General features: G+C 44.5%; 1 protein-coding gene across 4 annotated transcripts; it reads left to right on the top strand.

Moving 5' to 3' along the window:
• The first annotated feature begins 519 nt into the window (after window positions 1–519).
• Window positions 520–23,588, top strand: FHIP1B (FHF complex subunit HOOK interacting protein 1B). Of its 4 annotated transcripts, none has more exons than XM_045557341.1 (12): window positions 520–654; window positions 10,083–10,410; window positions 10,538–11,176; window positions 11,527–11,685; window positions 11,876–11,962; window positions 12,170–12,337; window positions 15,933–16,012; window positions 16,219–16,382; window positions 16,831–17,610; window positions 20,047–20,225; window positions 20,385–20,547; window positions 23,066–23,588. In XM_045557341.1, exons 2-12 carry the CDS (start codon window positions 10,273–10,275, stop codon window positions 23,425–23,427), a joined length of 2,919 nt encoding a protein of 972 aa, XP_045413297.1. In that variant the 5' UTR covers window positions 520–654; window positions 10,083–10,272; the 3' UTR covers window positions 23,428–23,588. The 4 variants fall into 4 exon arrangements, with proteins under 4 accessions (XP_045413297.1, XP_045413296.1, XP_045413298.1 ...); XM_045557340.1 differs by having other exon boundaries at window positions 16,219–16,424; XM_045557342.1 differs by having other exon boundaries at window positions 16,219–16,424; window positions 22,955–23,157.
• The last annotated feature ends 20 nt before the right edge of the window (window positions 23,589–23,608 follow it).

Below are 23,608 nucleotides of genomic sequence, written 5' to 3'. Positions count from 1 at the left end.
ACAGGCCCTCCCCTCTGGACTTCTGCTGACTCCTCCCCTCAGACCCACCCTTTCGTACTAGCCCAGCCCCTTCCAGGCCCACTCTTCCCTCTAAGCACCGCCCAGGACCCGTGGTCCCGCCCCTTCGCTCTAGTGTTTCTTCCGTTCCCGTCTCTCTCCTAAGCCCCGCCCTTCTGGTCTTTCCTCTAAGCGTCCCGTCCCTCCTTCGGTCCCGCCTTCTGCCCTCTGGTTCGACCTTTCCTTCCCAGGCTCCACCCGGCCCCCCCGGGCCTCCGCCTCCCCAGAGGTCTTCCCCTATGACACGCCGGAGTCCTTCTGAGGGGCGGGGTTTACAGCACGAAGGGGCGGAACCTAGGAGGAGAGGCGGTACTCCTCCCTCGGAATGGCGTCAGCGACCCCGCCCCTTCGCTCGACCGTTGCCAGGAAACAAGCGTCGACGCTCCAGTTTTGGCCAGGCCCAACCAATGAGCTGGTACGCCATTGCCTAGTCGTGCGTCGCTGGGCGGTTACGTGTGGTGCGCTGGGGTGCGGGCTGCGTGTGGCGCGGGGCGGGGCGCGGCTGGGGCGCCTGAGGAGCGATGGCGGCGGCCTGAACTCACCTAGCAGCGCTGCTACGACCGGGCCTGGCCAGGGTCGGCGTTCTGTGAGTGAACGGTACTCATGGCCAGAGGGCCGGAGAGGCGCATGGCGGGATGAGGGACTGGGAAATGACGGCATTGGGTTTGGTGACTTGTTGTGAGGGAGCAGGGTGAGGGGCTGGCAGGTGGTGAGGGGCAGGTTGTGAGTGTCTAAGGTAGCGGAGCAGGATGAGAGCCTAGAGGTGAGTGGACAAGTACGGGGCTGGTTATATGAGGGGCCAGGATGCCTTCTGAGGGGCCAAGTTGAAGGGACTCCTGAACACGGTGTACTAAGGGACTGGGGCTACCGAGGGCAGGGGTGAGGGACACCCCTACGACCAGACTGAGGGGTTAAGGTCTGTGTGAGGAGGGGAAGAGTAAAGGCGAAGGCGAGAACCTGCGGGGCGATGACGAGTTGGTGAGAGAGCTGAAGGCAGGGCATGAGAGTAGGGAATGAGGATTGTTAGACTTGGATAAGGGTGAGAGGTTGGTTCTGAGGCCTCCTTCATTGGCCTGTCCTGCCTAGTGTAGTAGTTTTAGACTAAGCAGGGCAGCTTGGCTGGAAGTGTTGTGCGCTTGACTCCCTTGCTCGTGTGAACTCCACATATTTTGTAGTACAAAACAGTGAAGACTTCATGGGCGATAGTATAATAGCTACGGTGATGAAAATCGTATTTGACGCACAGTCTTCAGAGTAATCACTGGAACCCCAGTTCCTTCGAGTTCCTCCTTTGGACTGCATACTTGAAGGTGGGCCCTCTCATGAAGGTTTTTGGCTATGACTCCTTATTTTTGTTTTCTCTCCATCTGCTTCTGGACAACCTTCCTCCACTGCTGCTACTTACCTGTGCTGAACTGTGGGTCTTTGATTGGATTGACCACTTTCAGTTGCTAATTCTACTTTCATGGAGGTCACATGATTAGTCACATAACAGCACTATATTTTGGCTCCCACCAAGATGGCCTTACTCTCTTTTTCTCATAGTTAAGTTTTTTTGAAAAACTACTTCATTGAGGTAAATTTATGTACAGTAAACTGTTCATATTTAAAATGTACATGTTTGATGAAAGCATCACTCTCAAGATACTGAGCATTTCTGCTCATCCTCAAAGTTTTTTCCTATCCCTTCGCAATCATCCCTCCCTCCACATCCTGTAATTGGGTTCACTTTATTGGCATTGTACATATCCCCTTCTCCCCACCAACTCATATGCACATGAAAATTTTGAAATTTCTGGAAAGTTAGATTGGTACTCAGTGGTAATGGCCATGTTCACACTGTAGAGCTGAGACATCTTGACTCTTTCTAAACTCAGGAAGAGTTAGGCCTTTCTTATCCAGACCATTCCCTGAGAATTAGGCAGCCTCATTATCCATTCTATTCCAGAAACTCATCCTCAGAACCAACTATTGTATCCTGTGGTATGTTTTCATTGCTTCTCTCTGGAGGCCAAACAAGTCTTCATACTGGTGGAACCTTTGGCAGCCTGCCAGACAGTCAGAACCCTATAGGATCTACATGTATAATTCAGAGTTTAGAGTAGTGGTTCCTAAACACAGCCAAGAACCTGGTCCATGATAAAGTTTTCATCCATCCAAGGTGGAAGGAGAGAAATAAAGACAGCCTAGTGAATTTTTCTTGAAGATAAATTTATTCTGAGAGTATCATTCCTATTCTTTTGGTGTTGAAGTATTCTTTCACTGATGAAATAATGGTGAGAGTAGATAGTGGGTTTTTAAAAAATGGTATTATTTTCCAAAATAAAAGGTGACAACCTATTTTAATTTTTAAATTAAAAAAATTATTTCTACTGGCTAATGAACTCCAGAAATTTAGAGTGGTGATGGTGTGGCTGTTGTATTAGGTTGAGGAAGCATACATTTGTACAGTAATTCTGTATAATTTCTGACATCTGAACAGCATTCATGCTCTACATAGCAATTTCAGGTGTTACTGGATTTACACAGATATCTTGTAGGCAAAAACAGGAATTCTCATTTTATAGATGAGGAATCCAATTCAGAAGCCAGAGGTCACATAGGGATAAAATGGCAAAGCTGGACCCAAAATTTGGTTCCCTGAGAGTGAGAGTGACTTGGGGAAAGAAGATTTGAAACAGAGAGTAAAAGTGATGTAGGAATATTTTTTTATGATTTGTAATTGGTTGATTTTTAAAAGAGACTGAGGGACTTAGAGGGTGACATAGGGATGAGGGTTATGTTTTATACTATGGCAATAACATGGAAACAGTTACACCTAATACTTGGATCACATCCTGATAGTGGATTACATCATGATAGTGATAGGATGAATCAAGTCAAATGTCAGAAGGTTCTTAGGGACTGTCCATATTCTTCGTTATATTGGAGAAAGCACTGGATTTGGTAAGCTTATTCTTTGCTGTTGTTTGCCAAACTCTTTGTTGAAATAGTAGTGCCTTACCTGTAATGGATTTTGATTAATGACATGTAGCTGAGTGGTAGGTCTGAGTGGGTGAAACAGATGAAGATGAGGATGTAGAGGTAGAAACGTGTTTAGGAGGCTGTGCTAACCATTTATTCCATATCTGTTGCGTGTCAGGCACTTTGTTAAGTGCTGGGAGAGCAAATTAATTTATTCATATATTCATTCATTTATTCATTCAGCAAATAGTTATTGAGCATATAGTCTGCCCTTGTTAAGCTCACATTTTATGGGATAACAAGATAAATAAAACATGGCCCTGAGGTCTCAAGGAATATTCAGTCTGGTTGAGAGTGATAGACACATGAAAAGATAATTTCAGTTTAGGGAGAGAATGTGAAATATTAATAGAAAAATATAATGAGGTGATTACTTTTCTGGATCTAATTTCAGTTTCCTCCTATGTTCCAAACATATATACCCATTGATCTACTGTATATCTCCACAGGTATCTCAAAATTAATACATCAAAAACAGAACTCATTGTCTTTACCCCGACAGTGTGCTTTTGTACCCATATTCTCCATCTCTTTCCAGGCAAGGATTTCAGTGTTAGCTTTCATTCTTTCTGCTCCTTCACCCCCCTGCATTCAATCAGTCACTAAAATCTTAAAACGTTTCCTTCTGTATTATCTCTCTTCTCTTTATCTCCGTTGCCACATCTTCACTGTCAAAGCTTCAGTTTAGCTCCTCCTCATCTCTTCTGATTTATTTTTTAACAGTGTCTTATCTTAAAACTTGCTCTTTTCTAGTCTATCCCTAGAATGATCTTTCTGAAAATACAAATCTGATCATGGAACTCTGCTTGAAAACTTTTGGCTCTTTATGTCCCGTAGGACAACTTCCAAATTCCTTAATAGGGCATCATTTGGCCTCAACTCACCTCCCCAGCCTCATCTCCTGCCTCTCCCTACTTTGTGTTCTAGCTTCAATAAATTGTTCACAGTTCCCTAAAAACATGTTACTTTTTTGAGCCTTGAAATCTCTGTAGTAGCTGCTTCCTCTGCTAAGAATGCCTTTTCTTCTCTGCACAGTGAACTTTCCTTATCCTTTAGGATCTGGTTCAGTTTTACCTCCTCTTTGACATCTTCTTTGTCACCCTCACACAACAGGGGTAGAGATAACTCTGTGTGACATGAGGATTCACTGTTGTAAAGGGGAGTCACTGTGTGCTAGAGGTTCACTTTGTGAATTTTAAGGGCTCACTGGAGTCAGAGAAGGAGATCTCTGGAAGAAGCAGAGGTAGTAATGGGGGGAAGGGTGGGAGTGAGTTGGAACTATACCCTGATATCCCTTTTGTCTGAGGGATGGAAACCCAGGGAAGATATGTGTAAGCTAAGCTCTAGATTGGTAGGCTCCTATTAGGTGGTGGTTTTTTTTTTTTTTTCCTTTTGTATCCCTATCAGGTTTTAATCAGGTCTTTCTACTTTCATATTTAGGGTAACAGCTCATCCATACCATCAGTTTTCTTGCCTAAGAAGGGCCATTGTAAGGAGAGATAAACCTCAGGACTTTACTGACCTGTTCTTGGAAGGTCGTTTTGGTTTCTTCCTGTCTGATGTAGGTGTTGTTGCAGATATATCTCTGCCCCCACCTCCCTCCTTCTCTTTGCCTCTCCCAGGGCAAAGGTTCATAAGTGAGGCTGAGGCACTTCCTGTCCTGTGTCTGTTGTTCTGAGGTTGGTTGACAATACCTTGGTGTGTGTGTCTGTAAGGCTGTATTCTAGACCCTAAGGTAAGTGCCTGACCTTGGCCATTTGTGAGTTTGAGAGATTAGCTCCTTCTTCCTCTTTTTTCCTTGTGACTGAGCCTGAAGGTAAATCTGGGAAGAGAAAGGGTCTACTTTTTTTTGAACTTTGCTATAGGAGGAAAGGGCACCATAAAAGGGTAGTGATTCTACCTTCTTTGTCTTGTTCTGAACTTTTCAGAAAGTCTAAGTAGATGGCAGGAACACTAAGCTATGGCCTTCTTTTATGTTTTTGGAGTATGTGAGCAGGGCCCAGATTAAGTGTTGGCTTTTGAGTTTTGAGGTGCTGATTCCAGTGTGGCCCTTCTCTTTGAGGTCTTTGAAAAGGGATTGGGGGGATGGTGAGAAAAGGTTCTAGAGGCCAGTTTTCCTTGGGTCTATGAGCAGTGCCCTTTGTTGGTCAAGCAGTAGGGCAGTAATGGGCACCCCAGGTGTATTGAAAGGTGGAGGCAGTTTGTTATTGTTTGGAATTGAGTTGCAGAAGCTGGAGGCAGTTTAGTTTTAGATATCTTAAAGCCTTCATTTGCTGAGACTGTATGCTTGGACTTTCTTCAGCTCACTGAGGTATGTATGTGAGATAGGGAGGATAGACACATCCGAGCAGTTTATATCTCTTCTCTCAATCAGAGATATGGGTACCTGGGTCAAACAGTATCAGCAGAGGGAAGGAGGAAAGGAACATGTAATTTATAGAGGACCTGCTTTATGCCTAGAGTGCTACATAGGTTATTATCTTTATTCTTAAAACTAGCAATATTTATTTCATCAGAAATTTATAGATGAAGAAACTGTGGCTCAGATGTTTTAAGTGATTTGTTTAAGGTCACACAAGTGGAAAATGATAGACTGAGATTCAAACCTCTGAGGTACTCCAAAGCTCAAGTTTTACCTACTATTTTGTATTATTCTTCTTTGACCATAGAGTCTCTATTTGTTTTCAGTCTTCAAATGGGATATGATTGAGAAAAGTGTTCTGTAAACAATAATACTCTTTTATCAGTCAGACTCCTTGCAGTTTGTAGATGGCTCAAGCTGGGTTTGAGAAGAGTTTAATAAAGGGACTATATTTACAAAGGTATGGGCAAGGTTTAAAGAAACCGACAAGGGATGGTGCAGTTTCCTGGGGCTGATAACAGTAAGAGGGACTAATAACAGGGGACAGTTCTTACCACTTTTCTCGACTGTTGGCCTTTCCATGCCTACTTGGGACTGTAAGTAGTTAGGCAGATGGACAAGTGCTTTTTCCACAGCATCTGTGCTGCTAATAGCTGCTAGTCCCTGGGATTGTGTTTGATAGTTTATAGGAAACCATGTGTGAAAGACTGAACATCCATTCTGGGCTCTACTGCCTTCTCACTCCTTCTTTTTCCCCTACCTCCACTCACCTGAGTAAGTGAGGAAGGGAAGGTGGGGTGGGAGTGGTGATAGATGTCAGTTTCCCTCTTTCTTCACTTTCAGATTTACCTGAAGTGGTATCCATCCTTTGTTTATTGCTGTTTTCCTGCTTTCTTTTTTTTTTCTTTCTTTTTTTTGTTTTCCTGCTTTCTAAGAGAAAGTGGTATACCTCTTTTTCTCCGATGATACCTGATTTTTCTGTCAGTTATCCCTATCTTATTTATTTATAATGTGCCACTTTCTTCAGACTTCTTTTCTCACTTGACAAACATCCTTGAGGCTCCCCATCCTAAAACAAAATAAAAACAAATAATAATAACTCTTTCTCTTGACTCCCACTATCCCAGCTTTCCAGCTTCTTTAAACTATTGCCTTGTTTTATCCTTTCTTATATCTCTGACTTTCTGAAAGTGTGTCTTACACTTCTTTGAATTATATTTATTCTTTAACTAACTGCTTTCTTAAGTTTATCAAAAACTTGATTGCTGAAACCATTGGACCATTTTCAGTCTTCATTCTACTTGAACTTTCTATAGAGCTATACACTGCGGGCAACCTTCAGTTTCTTGAAACTTCCTTTCTTTGATATCTAAATCATCGTTATTTCTTGGATTTCTCTTTTCCTTTCTGGCTACTTTCACAGTCTTCCTTAAAGACTCCTCCTCCTTTGCTTTCTTAAATCCTGGTTTTCCCCTGGATTTTACTCTTAACTCCTTTTATGATCTGCTGATCTCTTAGATAATTCTATCTACTTCCATAGCTTCATGGTACCTATGAGCAAAGGTAACTATTGCATTTATATTTCTACTCTTGATTTCACTCTTGAGCTCAAATATGATATTTTTGCTTGCTTTCTGGACATTAAGAATATCCTATAGGTGTTGCAAAACTTAACATGTCCAAAACTATACTCATCTTCTTTTCTAAAACACAATTCCCTGAGTTAAGTGTTTGTAGTCTGTTAATGGCATTATGTTTTACTGAGTCTCCTATACTTCCCATTATGGTCTTCTTTCATACCCATTCATTTGCCAAGTCTTGTTACTTTTACTTTGTGATTAATTTAAATCTAGAGGCAGATTTTCTGCCTCTAGATTTAAATTTGCATTCCAGCCTTTCACTTAACCAGCTGGCTCAGGTTGGGCAATTTATTTAACCTCTCTGGGCTTTGATTTCCTCATGTATAAAATGTGGATAATAATACTTGTAGGGTTTTATGAGGTTTCAATGAGCTACTTCATGTATTAATAGTTCTTAGAAGGGAGTCTGGCATGTAATAAGTGCTCAGTATATGTTAGCTGCTATAATTGTTATTAATTCAGCATTCAGTTCCATAGGATTTTTGAGTAGAGGTACTATGTTGGCACTGGGATTTCAAAGAAGAATGAATAGGTCTTCTTTTGTCAAGGCACTTGCTATTTATTGGCAGAGACATTACAGATGTAAATAATTTCAGTATTACATGGAACATGTTAAGATAGAGGTGAATTTCAGATTTATCTTTTCTAATATTGCTCTTACTACCTTAGTTCATGCCATTACTTTTTAATATGAATTATTGAAACAGCTTCTTATAAATTGTCCGCTGCCATCTGTCTCTCTGTGCTTCACCTTGTACTACTATCCAACATATTTTTAATGGCAAATCTGATTTTGTCATTTCCTTGTTTCAAAACCTTTGTCTCCAGGGTGTCGCTAGATAAAACCCAAACTCTTTAGCATGATACTCAGTGATGTTTATAACCTTCACCTGTATTTACTCTTCAACTCAATATCAGACCTCGTGTCTCTGAATAGTCTGTGATTAAGCCACACTGAATTTGCAACTGTTCTTTAAATTTGTCATGTTCTTTCACAGTGCCATATTTTTGTTTATACTGTTTTTAATATGAAGAAAGCCTTTTCCTCTGCTCTCTGTGTAACTGGTATCTCATTAAAGATCTACCAAAGATCTATCTATTCCAAAGATATTACCTCTTTGGAATCCTTTTACAGTGCCCTAGGCAGAGTTAGTTCCTTTCCTTCATGCCCCCATGACACTTTCATAAATACCTCTATTTACAGTATTTGTTGGAGTTTATGTTTATGCTTCCTCAACTGTTTTTATCCTTCTTTGAATTTCCAGGGTTACTTAACATAGTGCCCAGTACTTTGTCAATATGGATGATGTACATTGAATTATTAAATGAGAAAGCCTTGCCTGCTCTTTAGGACTACCCCAGCCCCCTTTAATAAGACTGTCACCCATCCTACAGAAGGCTTCCTTAAGCATAGTTGCTACCTGCTTTTAGTTATGAGCTGATAATTGTGAGAGAGAGTATCTAAATGAAAGGGGATGTTGGTTAACATAACTTTAGGGTAAAATGTGGGGCTTGTGCCAGGTCTCTGGGTTCCTTTAGCCTTTGTTGAGTATATAAAGAGGAAGGACAATGAAACCACACCTTTCCTCTCAAGGTTTTATGCTTTTAAAGGACAGTACTGATAAGGGGGTAATGGCTATGATGGTGAAGAAACTTTGGGTCATGGCCTGGGCCAAGAGCCAGCTCTTCTGGTGCTATTATCCTTTCTCTTGTAAGGGTGTCTTATCATATCCCTGGGAGTGAGTTTTGAATGCATCTGACAGGAGTAGGTACTGTATGTGTATATGGGAATGTGTCCATGTGTTCTTTGGTAGAATGAAAATAGCTCTACTCTTTTGATTGGCTCTGAATTCTACCTCTTAAGCATATTGAGTCACTTAAGGGTCTATTTGCCCATCTCCCAGAGGATACTGGGTAGGTTTCTAGGGAGGGACATGTGATAGGAAGAAATAAATTTCTTCCTCAGTCATCCCAGAAGGCTGGAGTCAGATCAGGATTGTGTTTGTTCATTCTTACTTTCATTTACTCACTTAAGCATTCATACATTCAGTAAATACTTACTGAGTCCCTAGGTACTGCTCTAGCATGGGAGGAGTAGTAAATAAGACAGACAAACCCTGCCCTCAAAGAGCTTACCTTTTAGTTGGGAAGATAGACAAATGAATAAACCAATATATAATTTTAGATAGTGAAAACTGCTAAGAAGAAAGGGTTAGGAAGCTATAGAGTAAGGTGGGAAGATGTGCTATTTAGATAGAATTGTTAAAGCCTCTCTGAGAAGATGGTGTTTGAAAAAAAACTGAGTAATGAGAGCAATGTGAGAGCAGGGGAACATTCAAGGCAGAGGGATCAAAAAGTATTCAAGAAGGCCTCTGTGACTAAAGTATGAGGGAGGAGGAGAATGGTAGGAGGTTATACAAATTAGATTATTTAGGCTCCTAAAGGCCCAGGTAAGAATTTTAGATTATTATTAATACTAGTGTGATAGAAAATTATTGGAGGGTATTCAACAGAGGAGAGATAATATAATTTAGTTTTAAAAAATATCACTGTGGTTGTTGTGTGGAGAATAAATGCTCAGGGATGCAAGAGTGGAAGCATGGAGACCATATTGGAAGCTATTGCAATAGTGAGACATGTTTTGGGCGTAGAGATGATAGGGTTTGTGAATGAACTGGCTATTGGAAGTAAGGAAAAGAAGAAACAAGGATGATGCCCAGGTTTTTGGCCTGAGCATGTAGGTGAATGTTGGTATCATTTATTGAGATGGAGAAGGTTGGGGGAATAACAGGTTTGGTGGCAGAAATCATGGGTTCTGTTTCATGTCTAAACATTTGAGACATGTCAGGTGCTGACTGTGTGTGTATGTGTGTGTGTGTATGTGTGTGTGTGTGCATACGTGAAGTTTTTAGCAGAGTGAAAGTTCTGAATTCTTCCTGCTAGGGAATGGAGAGAAGTGAGCTTCTGTTTATCTCTTCCATTCTCTCTTTTTGAATTAGATTTGCAAGTCTGGACTGGACAGTGACTTCTGGGCTTGCCATCCAGCCTGGTGTAACCTCTGGCTCCATGACCAGCTCCTGGCTCCTACAGACCGGATGAAGCAGACTGGAGACACAGGTGGAGAAAGCCTCCAGCTGGCAAATCCTCAGAGTGTAGCTCTCTGGCTGCTGGCCCTGCCCAGCCTGCCTCATGGAGAGGATGAACTGGCTGAGCAGACTGGCCTCCCGGGGCCCTGGGCACCGTGTATCTCAAGGGGCCAGTCTGCAGACCCCTGTCACCGCTGATCCTGAGACCTGCCTCATGGTCTTCAAGAATCATTGGTCCCAGGTAGGAGAATGTCTGCCAGAGAGCCCAGTCTGCTGGCCACCTGAGTCCTCCTAACCTGTATTATCACCATCCCATTTAGTCACCTTATCAACTTAGATTCCTTGTATCTTCTGTCTTTTTCCCTTAGGTGGTACGAATCCTGGAGCGGCAGGGCCCTCGGGCAGCTCCTGGGGGTGCAGATGATCTCAGTGCTGTGCGCAACCACACTTACCAGATGTTGACACTGCTGGCAGAGGATCGTGCAGTTGCCTCAGCCCCCACAGGCCCAGGGCCCCTATTGGAGTTTGCTCTGCGCGAGGATCTGCTGACTCGTTTGTTGGCGTGGCAGCTACAGTGGGATGAGCTTGGGGATGGGGTCGAGGAACGGCGGGCTGAGCAACTGAAACTATTTGAGATGCTAGTGAGCGAAGCTCGCCAGCCACTGTTGAGGCATGGTCCAGTTCGTGAAGCTCTGCTTACCCTACTAGATGCCTGTGGCCGTCCTGTGCCCAGTAGCCCAGCACTGGATGAAGGCCTGGTGCTGCTTCTCAGCCAGCTGTGTGTGTGTGTGGCCCGGGAACCTTCATTGCTCGAGTTCTTCCTGCAGCCACCACCTGAGCCTGGAGCTGCTCCCCGTCTTCTCCTCTTTTCTCGCCTTGTCCCTTTCGTCCATCGAGAGGGCACCCTGGGCCAGCAGGCCCGTGATGCCCTACTTCTGCTCATGGCTCTGTCAGCTGGGAGCCCCACAGTGGGCCGCTACATCGCGGATCACTCTTACTTCTGCCCGGTTAGCACCCCCTGGCATGGGGGGTATGGTATGGCATATAGACACAGGATAGCACCTTCCTATCCAGGAGATGTGGAGAGGCTATTTACCAGGGCAGTACCAATCCAGTACTTCCTGGATTTGAAAGCACCCCCTTGGAGTTGGAGTGGGGTTGACACATGGGCTTAGATGATTAGGGTGGGTACTAAGGCTCTCTGTGGGCCAATATTAGTAGGTTAGGTTTTGGCACATCGGGTAGTTAAATACCTGCTTTGGTAATAGCCCATACCCCTATTCCCATCAAAACTCTGGATTAATAGCTTCTCTGTCCCACTTTTTATATTGTCTGAGCCTTTGGTAACCTTTCCTAGGTGCTGGCCACAGGTCTTAGTGCCCTGTACTCCTCGCTGCCTCGAAAGATTGAGGTTCCAGGAGATGATTGGCACTGTCTGCGACGGGAAGACTGGCTGGGAGTGCCAGCCCTTGCACTCTTCATGAGTTCCTTAGAGTTCTGCAATGCAGTCATTCAGGTAGGACTGGAATTCCCAGGAGGTCTGTCCCTTGGTCATTCTAGGACCAAGGGCCATGGGGGTGCATTCCCTAGAGTTCTACTGTTCTGCCATCTTGGGGGTAGGATACCTACCCGTATTGCACCATTCTACTCCCTTCCAGACAGTGGTCTTTTTATAGTGCTCCCCCTTCTTTCTTGCACTCCTACAGGTGGCTCACCCCCTGGTGCAGAAGCAGCTGGTTGATTATATCCATAATGGGTTCCTGGTGCCTGTCATGGGCCCTGCCCTGCACAAGGTGAGAGTCATGGGTGGCAAGGCAGATTAGGGGCGAGGCTGCAGGGTGGTAACCTCAGTGCCAGGACCAATGTGGGAGGCAGTGGGTGGGGTAACTGCTCCCTTTTTCCCTGTCTGCTCCTAATTCCTCCTTAGAACCCTGGGAAAATGACTCAGTGTATGTGCAGGGAAGCCCTAAATTTCCGAACTTTCCCTTCCCTTCGTCCAGACCTCTGTGGAGGAGATGATCGCCAGTACTGCCTATCTGGAACTTTTCCTACGGAGTATCTCAGAGCCTGCCTTGCTCCGTACCTTCCTGCGATTCCTGTTGTTACACCGGCATGACACCCACACCATCCTTGACACCCTCGTTGCCCGTATTGGCAGCAACTCCCGGGTATGGCCCTTACCTCTGTCTTGGCTTACCTGGGTGAGCCATCTTCTCTCTCTGACGTTTGTTCCAGAAGGATGTTTCTACCCTTCTTTGACCTTTGTCTCCAGAAATCACTTCAAAATTAGGTGGCATTTACTTTCTAGCATTAAATTTTTAACCATTTTGGGTACAGATTTTAATCTACTCCCCTTCTTTTATAATACATGAATCTAGAACACAGTTACCTTTCTGTCTAACTTTGGCTGTTCCTCATGACTGTAGGTTTTGCCACTATGCTGTGTTTGTGATGTAGCATTGGCCTGAGGTTCATTTCAGCCGTTTATCACACTGTGGACTGCTATGGGTGACTTGAGATCACTTTAGATTTTGTGTCCACTTGGATAGGTGATCCAGTGGCTACTGATAGGCTTACTTTCTTTCTCCTTTGGATTTACTGCATCTGAACCATAACTTGGGGCACTCATCCACTCACCTATTTACATTCCTTCCTCCTAAACATTTTTATTGAATGTTTACTATGTGCCGTATTGTTTGCTAGTGCTGAGGATATACTGATAAGCAAGGTAGACTTTGTTGCTGACTTTATGGAGCTCACTCTATAGAGAAGGTAGGCAAGTGAAGACATTAATAAAATAATTACAAATTGTGGTCAGTGTTATGAAAAAAACATAGTTAGAAAATAAAAAGTGGTCAAGGAAGACCTTTTTGAGGAGGTGACATTGAGCTGAGACATACAAGTTGTGAAGAAGTTCAAGGGGAAGAACATTTTAGACAGAGAGAGCAGCATGCAAGGGACATCAAATGGGGGAAGAGCTGAATGTACTTGAGGAAATGAAAGGCCCGTGTGACTGGTGGTGTAGTGAGCAAGGGGGAGAAGGGAATGAGATGGAAGTAGAGAGGTAGATAAGATTCAGATCATGCTTGGCCTGACAGACCACAGTAAGTAGTTTGGATATTAATCAATAGAAATGTATATGAAATGGGAGTGAATAGTTTCCAAGTGATAAAGAGCTGAAGGCTTTCTAGGAGAATAAAGCATTAGTTTAGCCATGGACTTTATGGCATTTATTTTGGCTCTGGAACCATTTTTATTTCCTTCCTTTATTACAAATAGTTGAAGTTCCTTGGATCCTTGTTTTTAAAACAGAAGTTCTTTGGTCACTAGTTTTTTGATATCTAGAAAACTTCTAGATAATTGATGTACCTGGTAGTAGGGTTCTAGGTCATTGAGGTTCCTGGATAGCTGTGTTTTGGATAGGTGCAGTTTCTGAATAGCTAAATGAGGATATAGAAGAGATAATCCAGACTGGCTCTGATTAGATCAGTGTTTCAAAACCAGGTATATACTTCAGAATCATTTGTGGAGCTTTGAACATGATAGCAACTGTTAATACAACAATAAATTCTAAGCTCTACCTTAGATCTCTTGAATTATAATCTTTGCTCAGGGCATGTGCATTTTTAAAATGTTCCAAAAAGTAATTATAATACATGCCTTAGGTTAAGATTTATTGGTATAAACCAAGAGGGAATAGTTTTCAAAGCTTTAATTTTACAAAGATATCAACAAGTTTTATTTCTCATTATGCTAAAGTTAGACCATGGTCTTATATGTTTGGCCTTATGGATTGTCCTGTTCATGTATAGGCAGTTGATTTTCTTCTTGAGCTTGATTTTTTTTTTTTCCCCTTGTGTTGGCTCTATTCATCTTCCTTTCATCTTAATCTCATCCTAACTGTTTTGATTCTCCCTCATTATCTTTAGTCCTTAGTACCTATTTCTATTAGTCTCCCTCCCATTTGATCCCCTGGTCTTAGGAGCCTTTTGTGTTCTTGGGTGTTTCTTCTTGGTTTCTGGTTCTTAAAGGAACCAGATCTCTTCCAGTGTCAGGATGCCCACATTAAACATGCAGATGCTTTTCTTCCCACTGTCTGGTCCTTTCAAGCTTGATTCTTTGGCTTGACTTTGTAACTTACATATAGCCTGTCTTTTGTGCCTTGAAATGAATTATTCTGTATTCACTTAATGTATTTAGTTTCCTATTGCTGTCATAAAAATTATCAAACTTAGTGGCTTAAAACAGATTTATTATCTTATAGTTATGTAGGTCATGTGTCTGACATGGATCTCACCAGGATAAAATCAAAGTGCTGGGGGGACTCTGTTCCTTTCTGGAGGCTCTCAGGGAGGATCTGTTTTCTTGCTTATTTGTGTTATTGAGAGAATTAATTTCCTTGCATTTGTGGGGCTGATACCTCTCTTTTCTTGCTGTCAGCTGAAGACCATTCCAAGCTTCTAGTGCAACCAGATTCCTTGGCTCTTGGTCCCCTTCTTTTATCTTTGAAGCTAGCAATGATGGTTTGAATCCCTCTGATGCTTTAAATTTCTCTTCCTTCTTTTTGACCCAGCTGGAAAAGGGTCTATGCTTTTAAGGAATCATGTGATTTGATTGGGCCCACCTGAATAATATAGGATAATCTCTTCATCCCAAATTCCATAATCTTAATCACATCTGCAAAGTCCTTTCTGCCACATAAGGTAAAATATTTACAGGTTCTGGAGATTAGGATATGAACATCTTTGGGATATGAATACTTTTCTACCTACCATACTACTTTTCAGTGAGTCAGTGTTTTCATTGCTAGTTAAAGTGGTCATTTAAGATAGCCTCCTGAACATCAATGCTGTTCAAAATGTGCACTGCTATTTTATCTGTATTCTACTTAGGTGGTTGACTTTTAATTCTCCCACAGTCATTTACCAAATAATAAACATCCAGACTATGCCGGTAGTACCCTAGACTAAGACCCATTAGTTGTCTTCAGGGAGCTCAAGGTGTCTGATATACTTGCCATAAGGGAAGTATAGAGAAAGTGCTATGAAGGATTTAGAGGAGTGAGGGAGAGCTTACATGTGTCTGTTCTCTTTGCCTAGCCAGAGATGAACTTCCCTTCTTCCTTTTCTAAAACAAATGGTTTCCCCTGCCCTGAAGCCACCTCCTTTTTCCTTTTCCTGTTAGCTGCCCTTGAGCTTTTCTTTATCCTACCTTCTGAGAGACATACTGGTATTAGAGAGGTGACTCAGACTCCGTGTTCACAGCCCCACCCACTTCCCAGTTGGGATTCTTCCAGGTTCCCTCTGGTTTCTTGTTGGTAGACATTCAGTTACTTTGTTTTGTTACTACAGTGCCTGCTAACAGGTATTCACTTAATTATCATGTTGCTGTTGTCTCATGTTAGTCATTCATCCACTCACAGTATTTCTTAGTGTCTCTTTTCATGGGTGTTCATTCAAGTATTGCTAGAGTCTCCGCTGACAGGTATATATAGCCAGAGAGTGTGCTGATATATGTACGGTCGATAGAAATCCATTAGGTCTGACACACGGTTCATTCCTATCTGTGAGTAGTGAAGTCTTGCCCAAAAGGTCATATGATCATCTAGTTAATACTTGAATGACCAGACCTGGTGCACATGTCTTCCTCTAGGAGTGGGTTTGGCCTGGGGCTGAGGTCAGGGGTGGGGTTCCTATTTGTTGAACAGCTTGGAGGACTGAGCGCTCTTATAGTGACTCCCTCCTTTCTCCCCCACTTGCCCAGCTCTGCATGGTCTCTCTGAGTCTCTTCAGGACCCTTCTGAACCTCAGCTGTGAGGATGTACTGCTGCAGCTGGTTCTCAGGTACCTGTGGGGGCAGGGCTGAGGGATGGCTGACTTGGAACTGTCAGGGCCTTGTGAATTGCTGGGGTGATGGGTAGTATTTGGGTTGCTCATGAGGATCCACATGGAGCCTGGCTTAGCTATATAGTTCTGTTGGCCTGATGTTTGCCCGGGCCCTTTCTTTCTTCCTGATTCACCGTGTGTCGCTTTTCTGCTGTCTTTCCCAGGTATCTTGTTCCATGTAATCACGTGATGCTGAGCCAGAAGCCAGCTGTGCGTGATGTGGACCTATATGGACGAGCAGCTGACAAGTTTCTCTCCCTAATCCCACGCTGTTGTCGTCACCGTGCCCCCAGCCCACCTCGTCCAGAGCATGCCTCATGGGCACGAGGTGGGCCTAGCAGAGAGACAGGGAGAAGGGAGGACATCACGGGTATGGCCTGGGTTCTGGGGGAGCCTAGTAAGAAGGTGGGGCTAGGGTGAGGGGAGGAAGGTGGCCATGAATGGCATTCTGTCTTTGGGGAGGTTGATTAGGGTCTTGCAGGGAGGATCCTTAACTTTATCAAAGAAATTTAGAGTGGGACTTCTGGGCAGAGCTGTTCCTCTTCTTCACTCTAGTCCTCTACTCTTCCTGTTTCCATTGTTTCTTTGGTGGTGGTGGTGGTGAGAGGGGGTGGTGGATGAGGATAAGGTTAATCTGGAGGTTGGAGAATCAGCTGTCTAAACAGGTTCCATATTTCTACCTCCCCATTACCTTCCCTCTTAGTCTCCCTAGTTATCTTCTCTCTCCTTCTGGACCTTTGTCTCCTTGATTCCTCTTATATTTTTTTCCTCTGTAGGCCCTGGAAGCCCAAGTGTTGACTCCTCTTCTGTGGTGACAGTAACCCGGCCCTCCACACCATCTCGTCTGGCTCTCTTTCTGCGGCAGCAGAGCCTGGGTGGCTCTGAGTCCCCGGGCCCAGCCCCTCGCTCACCAGGTCTTGCTGCATCCCCAGCTTCCAGCCCTGGCCGACGGCCTAGTCCTGCAGAGGAGCCTGGTGAGCTGGAAGACAATTACCTGGAGTATCTGCGTGAGGCGCGCCGTGGTGTGGACCGCTGTGTCCGAGCCTGCCGTACCTGGTCTGCCCCCTATGATGGCGAGCGGCCCCCTCCCGAGCCCAGTCCTTTTGGCTCCCGGACTAAGAAACGCAGCCTGCTGCCTGAGGAGGACAGGAACAATGTGGGGCAAGGAGAGGAGGAAGAGCTGGGGAGTAGGGGGCTGGCTGGAGTTACAGGGGAGGGCCCTGGCCACCTGCCCCCTCCCCAGCTCAATGGGGTACCAGGACCATGGCATGAGGGTGCCAAGAAGGTTCGTCTGGTGCCACAGGAGGGAGCTGGGGAACTACTAGAGGGCATCTCTGAGGGTATGGCAGGACTAGAAGGCTTTGGGCAGGAGCTCCGGGAGCTGGAGGTGGCATTGAGCAATGGGGGAGCTGGCTCAGAGTCTGCCTTAGAGCCTCCACTACCTCTTGAGGAGGAGGAGGCCTACGAGAGCTTCACCTGTCCCCCTGAGCCCCCTGGCCCCTTCCTCAGCAGCCCTTTGCGGACTCTCAACCAGCTGCCAAGCCAGCCCTTCACTGGTAAGCAACTTAGCCTAGGCCTTCTCCTTTGTGTACTCTTTGCATGTTCTCAACATGTTTGTGCTGGTTTCTGAGACTTTTTGGCCATGTCATTTCTGTGTACTTGCCTAACCCCTCATCCATTCTGCTTGGGTCACTTCCAGATACATTTCATGTCATACTGTGTCCCTGTGTCTGTCTATATGTCTTTCATGCTTGTGCTGGTTTGAGTATTGACTTAGATCTGAGCCTTGTATGTCTTATGTGCATGTTCCTCCTGTTCCCCTAGTCTGGCCATGTCTTGGGATTTGTGATTAGGATAGTCTGTGTTTGGTGACTCACAACAAGTATTTCTGAACCGTTTGGAAGATATAGGTGCTATTCCGTATGAGAAGCACCTGTAAACCCTCTGTTCCATGCTGTTCCCACCAGTTTATCTGTCTGGGTGTTGAGTCTTCTGTCAGCTCTCCTATGGCCCAGTGTCAACTCTTCTGGTGCTTTCCCCTCTACTCAGCTTCCTTCCTACCTCTTCAAAGGAAGACGCAATTTCAAGTTTTTCCTGTCCACTCTCCTTGTACCTTCTTGGTTGGCATGACTCCCAGTAAGACTATTTAGAGAATTATGGTTTGGTTAGTAGTAGGGTGAAATACCTCTTTGAGGGCAAATGATAGAGCTTGACCTCAAGCTTTTCAGCTGAGTTATTTTGGACTTTCAGGAATGTCCCTGGAGCTAGACCCAATCTGAATGGTTGGGCCAAGTCCTCTTTGTTGGCCAGCCTAGCCCTCTTCTGGCTCTAATCCTCATTCTACACCCCATTCCAGGAAAACCAAAAAAAACCCAAAAACATACCTCTGGGAAGCAGTGTAGAGGCTAAGGCTAAGACTGCAGTATTTGGATTAGGCATAACTTGAGTTAGTATCCCATTTCTGCCATTGGTGCTTAGAAATCACTTACTACAATGCTGGGACATTGTGAGAACTCAGCAAGTGGTAGCTTTTCACTAGGATTATCATCTCTGGGTACATGGCAGATTTAAGTTGACCAAGGCAATCACCCACCTTTCAGTTTGTAGTCAAGTTGTCATGCTTTGATCAGTTCATGTCCTGACTGTGCCTGGGATGTGCTGGGCATCCTGCTGGCACAGTGCCAAGGCTTCTGCTCTTGAGTAATGCCAACTGCCTCTTCTTGCAGACTATGGAAAATACATCTTAATGTTTATCTAGTCTCTGATCTGCTCCTTCCTGCTTAATACCACTAGGAGGTAATGTGCAGGTTTTGCCACAGTCTTGAAGTATTAATTGCAGCTCCTGTCGTTTTTCTTCTTTATAAACTTATCTGAGCTTTTAGAATTGTCTCTTGCCAGAAACTCCCAGGAAATGAGAGGAATAGAAAGACAAAGTTAGGGAGTATCTTAGGACCTTGTTAAACTAGAGTTGTTTTGAAGCCAACACTAGTCGTGTGGAGCTGGAGTTCACGATGTTTTAGGATCTTTTTCAGAATTCACTGCCTCTTGCCCTTCATCATTCTCATCTGCCTCAATTTGTAGTACAGTTTTTAGATACACTCCCTTTCCCCTGATCAGCACTGGTGGTTCTAGAGTCCTAGTGCTGGTGATCTGGCGATCTGGCTTAATTGAAGCCAGTTCTCCCAGTAGGTAATGCTAATTAATCCCTTCTGTTATCTTAAGAGTCTGTTCTGAATCAGTTTTCTTTGCCCCTAAGTGATCCTTTTACTGTATATTCTATTCCGTCTTCTTGGTTCCCAGATTCTGAAAGACAGAGCTATGTCTTCTCTGGCCTCCCAAAAAGATTTCTCCCCTGAAAACTGGCTCACATAGTCACTTTCTTTGTCTTTGTAACACTTTCTTTTTCTTTCAGACCAGCTTTAGTGTTCTTCTATGTCTTATGTGAAACCTAATTCTTCTTTTTGGTCTTAATCACTTTCTCTGCCTATTTGTTCTTCTGTTGTGCCTCTTGGATGAAGTTTTTTAAAAAAGTGAGAAATATGTAGCTTATGGTTATAATTGAACACTTAAAATTTGCTAGATATTAGGCTAAATGTTTTATATTGATATCACTTTGATCTTCTTCATCACCTTATAAGGTAGGTATATTTTCTTATTTTACCAAGTAGGAAACTAAAGCTTGGAAAGTTTTGATTTATCCAATAACATAACTAGTAAAGGGTTAAGCTGAAATTTGAAACCAGACCTCTGTAACACCAGAGCCTACCTAAGATCTGGCTCTTCAGCTTGAGTGTGTGTAAAGCTGGCATCTGGACTCTTCAGGGTCCATATGGTGTCTGCCATCTTATTTCCTTCAGAATTGCTAGTCATGGGATATTTAAACATACCTAAATAATTTTCATCTAGTGTGGGAGGGGTCTCTTGTTTTTGGGAGGAATGCGTGCGATGTGCATTGTGTTCAGGCCTTGTATCCTTGTGCCCATCCCTCCCAGGCCCCTTCATGGCTGTGCTCTTTGCCAAACTTGAGAACATGCTGCAGAACTCCGTCTATGTCAACTTCCTGCTGACGGGGCTGGTGGCCCAGCTGGCCTGTCACCCCCAGCCCCTGCTCCGCTCTTTCCTGCTCAACACCAACATGGTCTTCCAGCCCAGTGTCAAGTCCCTGCTGCAGGTGTGCGATGCATGCATGCATGGGTGCGTCCAGGCTCCATGGTGGGCCAGGCCCGCAGCTGGAGTGACCCTGGGTGGGCTGGGAACAGGCCCAGTGGGACTAGAAAGGACTGTGTCAGACTAGAGCCACCCAGAAATGTCATGGAGTTGTGCTTCATAGGTGCTGGGCTCTGTGAAGAATAAGATTGAGAGCTTTGCAGCCTCCCAGGAGGACTTCCCAGCACTGCTCTCCAAAGCCAAGAAGTACCTCATTGCCCGTGGCAAGTTGGACTGGGCTGAGGGCACTGCAGCAGGACCTGCCCCCCGCCGCTCCGATCCCCTAGGTGAGGCCTATCCCACCACCACCACCCCCCTGCCCACCCTCCCTAGATAGTTTATTAGCCCAGGTTATTTGAGCTCTTATTAAGGTTGAAACTTTGTGCTAGGAAAGTTGTAGAAAATTGAGTCTTAATATTTGTAGAACATAATTCTGTCTATTAAGAGCCAAATCAGCAGTCACCAGCAAAAAATGCTCTAGGATTTATGGGAAGGCAAGGGAACAGAGTAGTCTCTAGGTTGAGATATTGTTACAGTTTGTAAAGGACATGGCATTTAACATGGTCCTTGAGAGAAGGGTAGGACTTAGGTAGACAAAAGAGTGGGAGGTCTTTATTCTTTTGTCAGGAGACATCCTGGACTATTTGGTTGGAGCAGGGGATTTAAAAGGTGGGGGAACAGTTGGTGGCTAAACTGGAGAGATTTGGCCAGAACAGAAGGTTCTCAGAGTAGAAGTTGGGCTGGGTAGAAGTTGTGATATTTTAGGCATTGAGAAACCACTGGAGGTTCTTCAATCTTTAAGTGGAGAGATGAGTATTTTAGTTCAGGTGAATTAGAGCTAGGGAGAAAGGGAGTCAGAAAGAGTAGTCAGGAGGCTTCTGTCATAATGCAAATGTTACCAGAAAGGCTTGAATTAGAATAGTGGAAATAGAAAGGAAGCATTGATGGGGTAGAAATGGAAAGGAAATATTGGCAGAATTTGGTGAGTGGTTGGGAGTATAAGGAAGAAGGAAGAATTAAGTATAGCTGTGAAAGATCTTTCATTTAACAAGTATCTGAGCACTTGCCATATGTGCTGGGCAGTGTCTTTGATACGGGGGATTCAGGGCAGTACAAGATGTGATTCCTGCCTTCAAAGAACATAAAATCTGGAGAGGAATGTAGTAACAGAGAGAGCAAGGACCTGGAGGTGGTGAAAGTAATGGGATCTAGAGCACCAGAAAAGGATTAACTTTGGACAGGAAAAGGCGTTTTGTTTTTTCTTCCTTTGAGGCAAAAGAGAGCAAGGAGGAAATGACATGTGTGCCAATGGAGTTGTCAAGTGTGGAGGGGAAAGTTAGAATTTCATGACATCCTTTATTTGCTAATCAAAATAGGAGGCAAAATGATATGCTGAGAGTATATATTAGAGCAGAGGTGAAATGGAGGCTTAAGGAAAAAAATGTGTGGGTTGGGAAGAGAGTACCACAGGGGTTATTGCACAGTTGTGAAGACCCAGCCAGAGGTTCCTTGCATGATTTGCTCATGGTCTAGTACTGGGAGTATTTTTTGCTTCTACAGTTCTGGCACTGGGGCCACTGTGGAGGGGCCAGTGACATAAGGGAAGATAAGACACAGTCCAAGCCCTTAAGCTCACAGAATAGTGTATGAGGTAGAAAACATAGAAAGAAATTATTGAAGTATGTTGAGATAAGGGCAAAATAGGAAGTCAGTGGAAGGCAGTGAGGTTTCCCAGAGAGGTGAGGATAGTACAATTAAGCCAGGGTGGATGAAAAAAATAGACCAGAATTTAGGGAGAGGGAACTATGGAAGCATGAAAAGTGCCTTCCAAGAAGGTAGGTGTGAATGTACAAGCTAGTTGGGGTGTGGAGAATTTGAGAAGAGATTGGAGTGTGAGCCTGGTTGTGAAGGGCTCTGAATGCTGGGTTTAATAGATCTGTATAGCATCTCTGTAGCTAATATTAGCTGTAGGGAATGGGAACCGTTATCATGATCTAGAAGCTAGAGTCTAGGTAGTGGATATGGATCCAGACCCAGGAATCTAGGCAGAAAATTAGAGGAGAGAGGACAATGTTTTAAATGGCTCAGGCTAAGTGGACTTGAAGTTGTCTGGCTGCAACCAGTGGGAGGGAGGCTTTGGTGGTAATAGGACAGGGAGTGCTGAATGGTGGAGTGGTGGTACAGGAGAGCAGATCTTGGAGGGACAAACGAGTGTGACAGAAGTGAAATAGCAATGAACTATTGCATATGTAGCCCCTGTGGGTATTGAAGAAGCAGAGGATGTGGGTCAGGTGTTATAGATAGGCGGGGAAGATGGAAGTGGTTGCTTCTAGTTCTGAAGGGTGATGGAAAGCATGAAGTAAGGACATGTTATAGACTGAGGAGAATAGCTTGGTCACTTAGAATAGTGACTGGAAAGAGGAGAATTTATCAGGGTGAGGGGGCATGGAGAAGGAAGGGATCTTGGCTTAGAATGAAGTGGCTGAAGTGTTGACTGGTTAAAACTGAGGATGATGGTTGGCTGGGTGGGGAGGCTGGATAGAGGGAAAAAACCTGGGCAGGCAGCATTTTGGTGTTAGAGTGAGAAGGAACCCTTCCCCAGGCTAGTCCTCAGAGTCATCTTTAGGGACAGGACAGGAAATGGTACCTGAGGTTCATTTCTGGTCCATTTTGTTCTTTTTTCCATTTCTTCAGAACCCTAGTGAAGAAGTCCAAGAACCTAGGGGGTGGGGGAATCTCCTTTCCCAGACCAAGGATGTTGTTCCCTGATCCCAATACCTTCATGATACCCCTGTTTATTCCCAGTGAAGAGCCGGAGGCCATCCTTGGGGGAGTTACTCCTGCGGCATGCACACAGTCCAACCAGGGCCCGGCAGGCGGCACAATTGGTCCTTCAGCCTGGGCGAGACGGAGCAGGACTTGGCCTAGGTGGGGGCTCCCCTGGGGCTTCAACTCCAGTTCTAGCCCCCCGGGGCGGGGCCCCTGAGCGCCAAGGTGAGGCTCTTCGAGTCAAGAATGCTGTCTACTGTGCAGTCATTTTCCCTGAGTTTCTCAAGGAATTGGCGGCCATCTCCCAGGCCCATGCTGTCACCTCACCTTTCTTGTTGGATACTTCAGAGGAGGGATCTGGGCCTCCCGTCTCAGGCTTTGGGCCCCTCAATCCTTAACTTTCTTCCATGGACAATCAGGGACATGGGTGGCCTGGGCTGGGGCTAGGGCACAGGCTCCTTTTTATGTTTGGAGGCAATGGCAAAAGGACTTTTTAATTTATTTCAGATGAATGTTTTATGGAAAACTTGTTGCAATATGTATAAAAGGGAAATCTCTATTCTGTGCTCATTTTTCTTT

Source organism: Lemur catta, chromosome 7 (genome assembly GCF_020740605.2).
Source record: "Lemur catta isolate mLemCat1 chromosome 7, mLemCat1.pri, whole genome shotgun sequence".
NCBI classification, from domain to species: Eukaryota; Metazoa; Chordata; class Mammalia; order Primates; family Lemuridae; genus Lemur; species Lemur catta.
Note: the sequence above shows the minus strand (reverse complement) of the source record. Positions and strands in the feature narration are given on the sequence as shown.

What these genes read in the sequence shown, in the direction of transcription:
- FHIP1B (XM_045557340.1), top strand. Translation starts at nt 10,273, where the DNA reads ATGGAGAGGATGAACTGGCTGAGCAGACTGGCCTCCCGGGGCCCTGGG. An exon ending in TCTGCAATGCAGTCATTCAG is followed by an intron (nt 11,686 to 11,875) that starts GTAGGACTGGAA and finishes GCACTCCTACAG; the next exon opens with GTGGCTCACCCCCTGGTGCA. An exon ending in GCCAAGCCAGCCCTTCACTG is followed by an intron (nt 17,611 to 20,046) that starts GTAAGCAACTTA and finishes CATCCCTCCCAG; the next exon opens with GCCCCTTCATGGCTGTGCTC.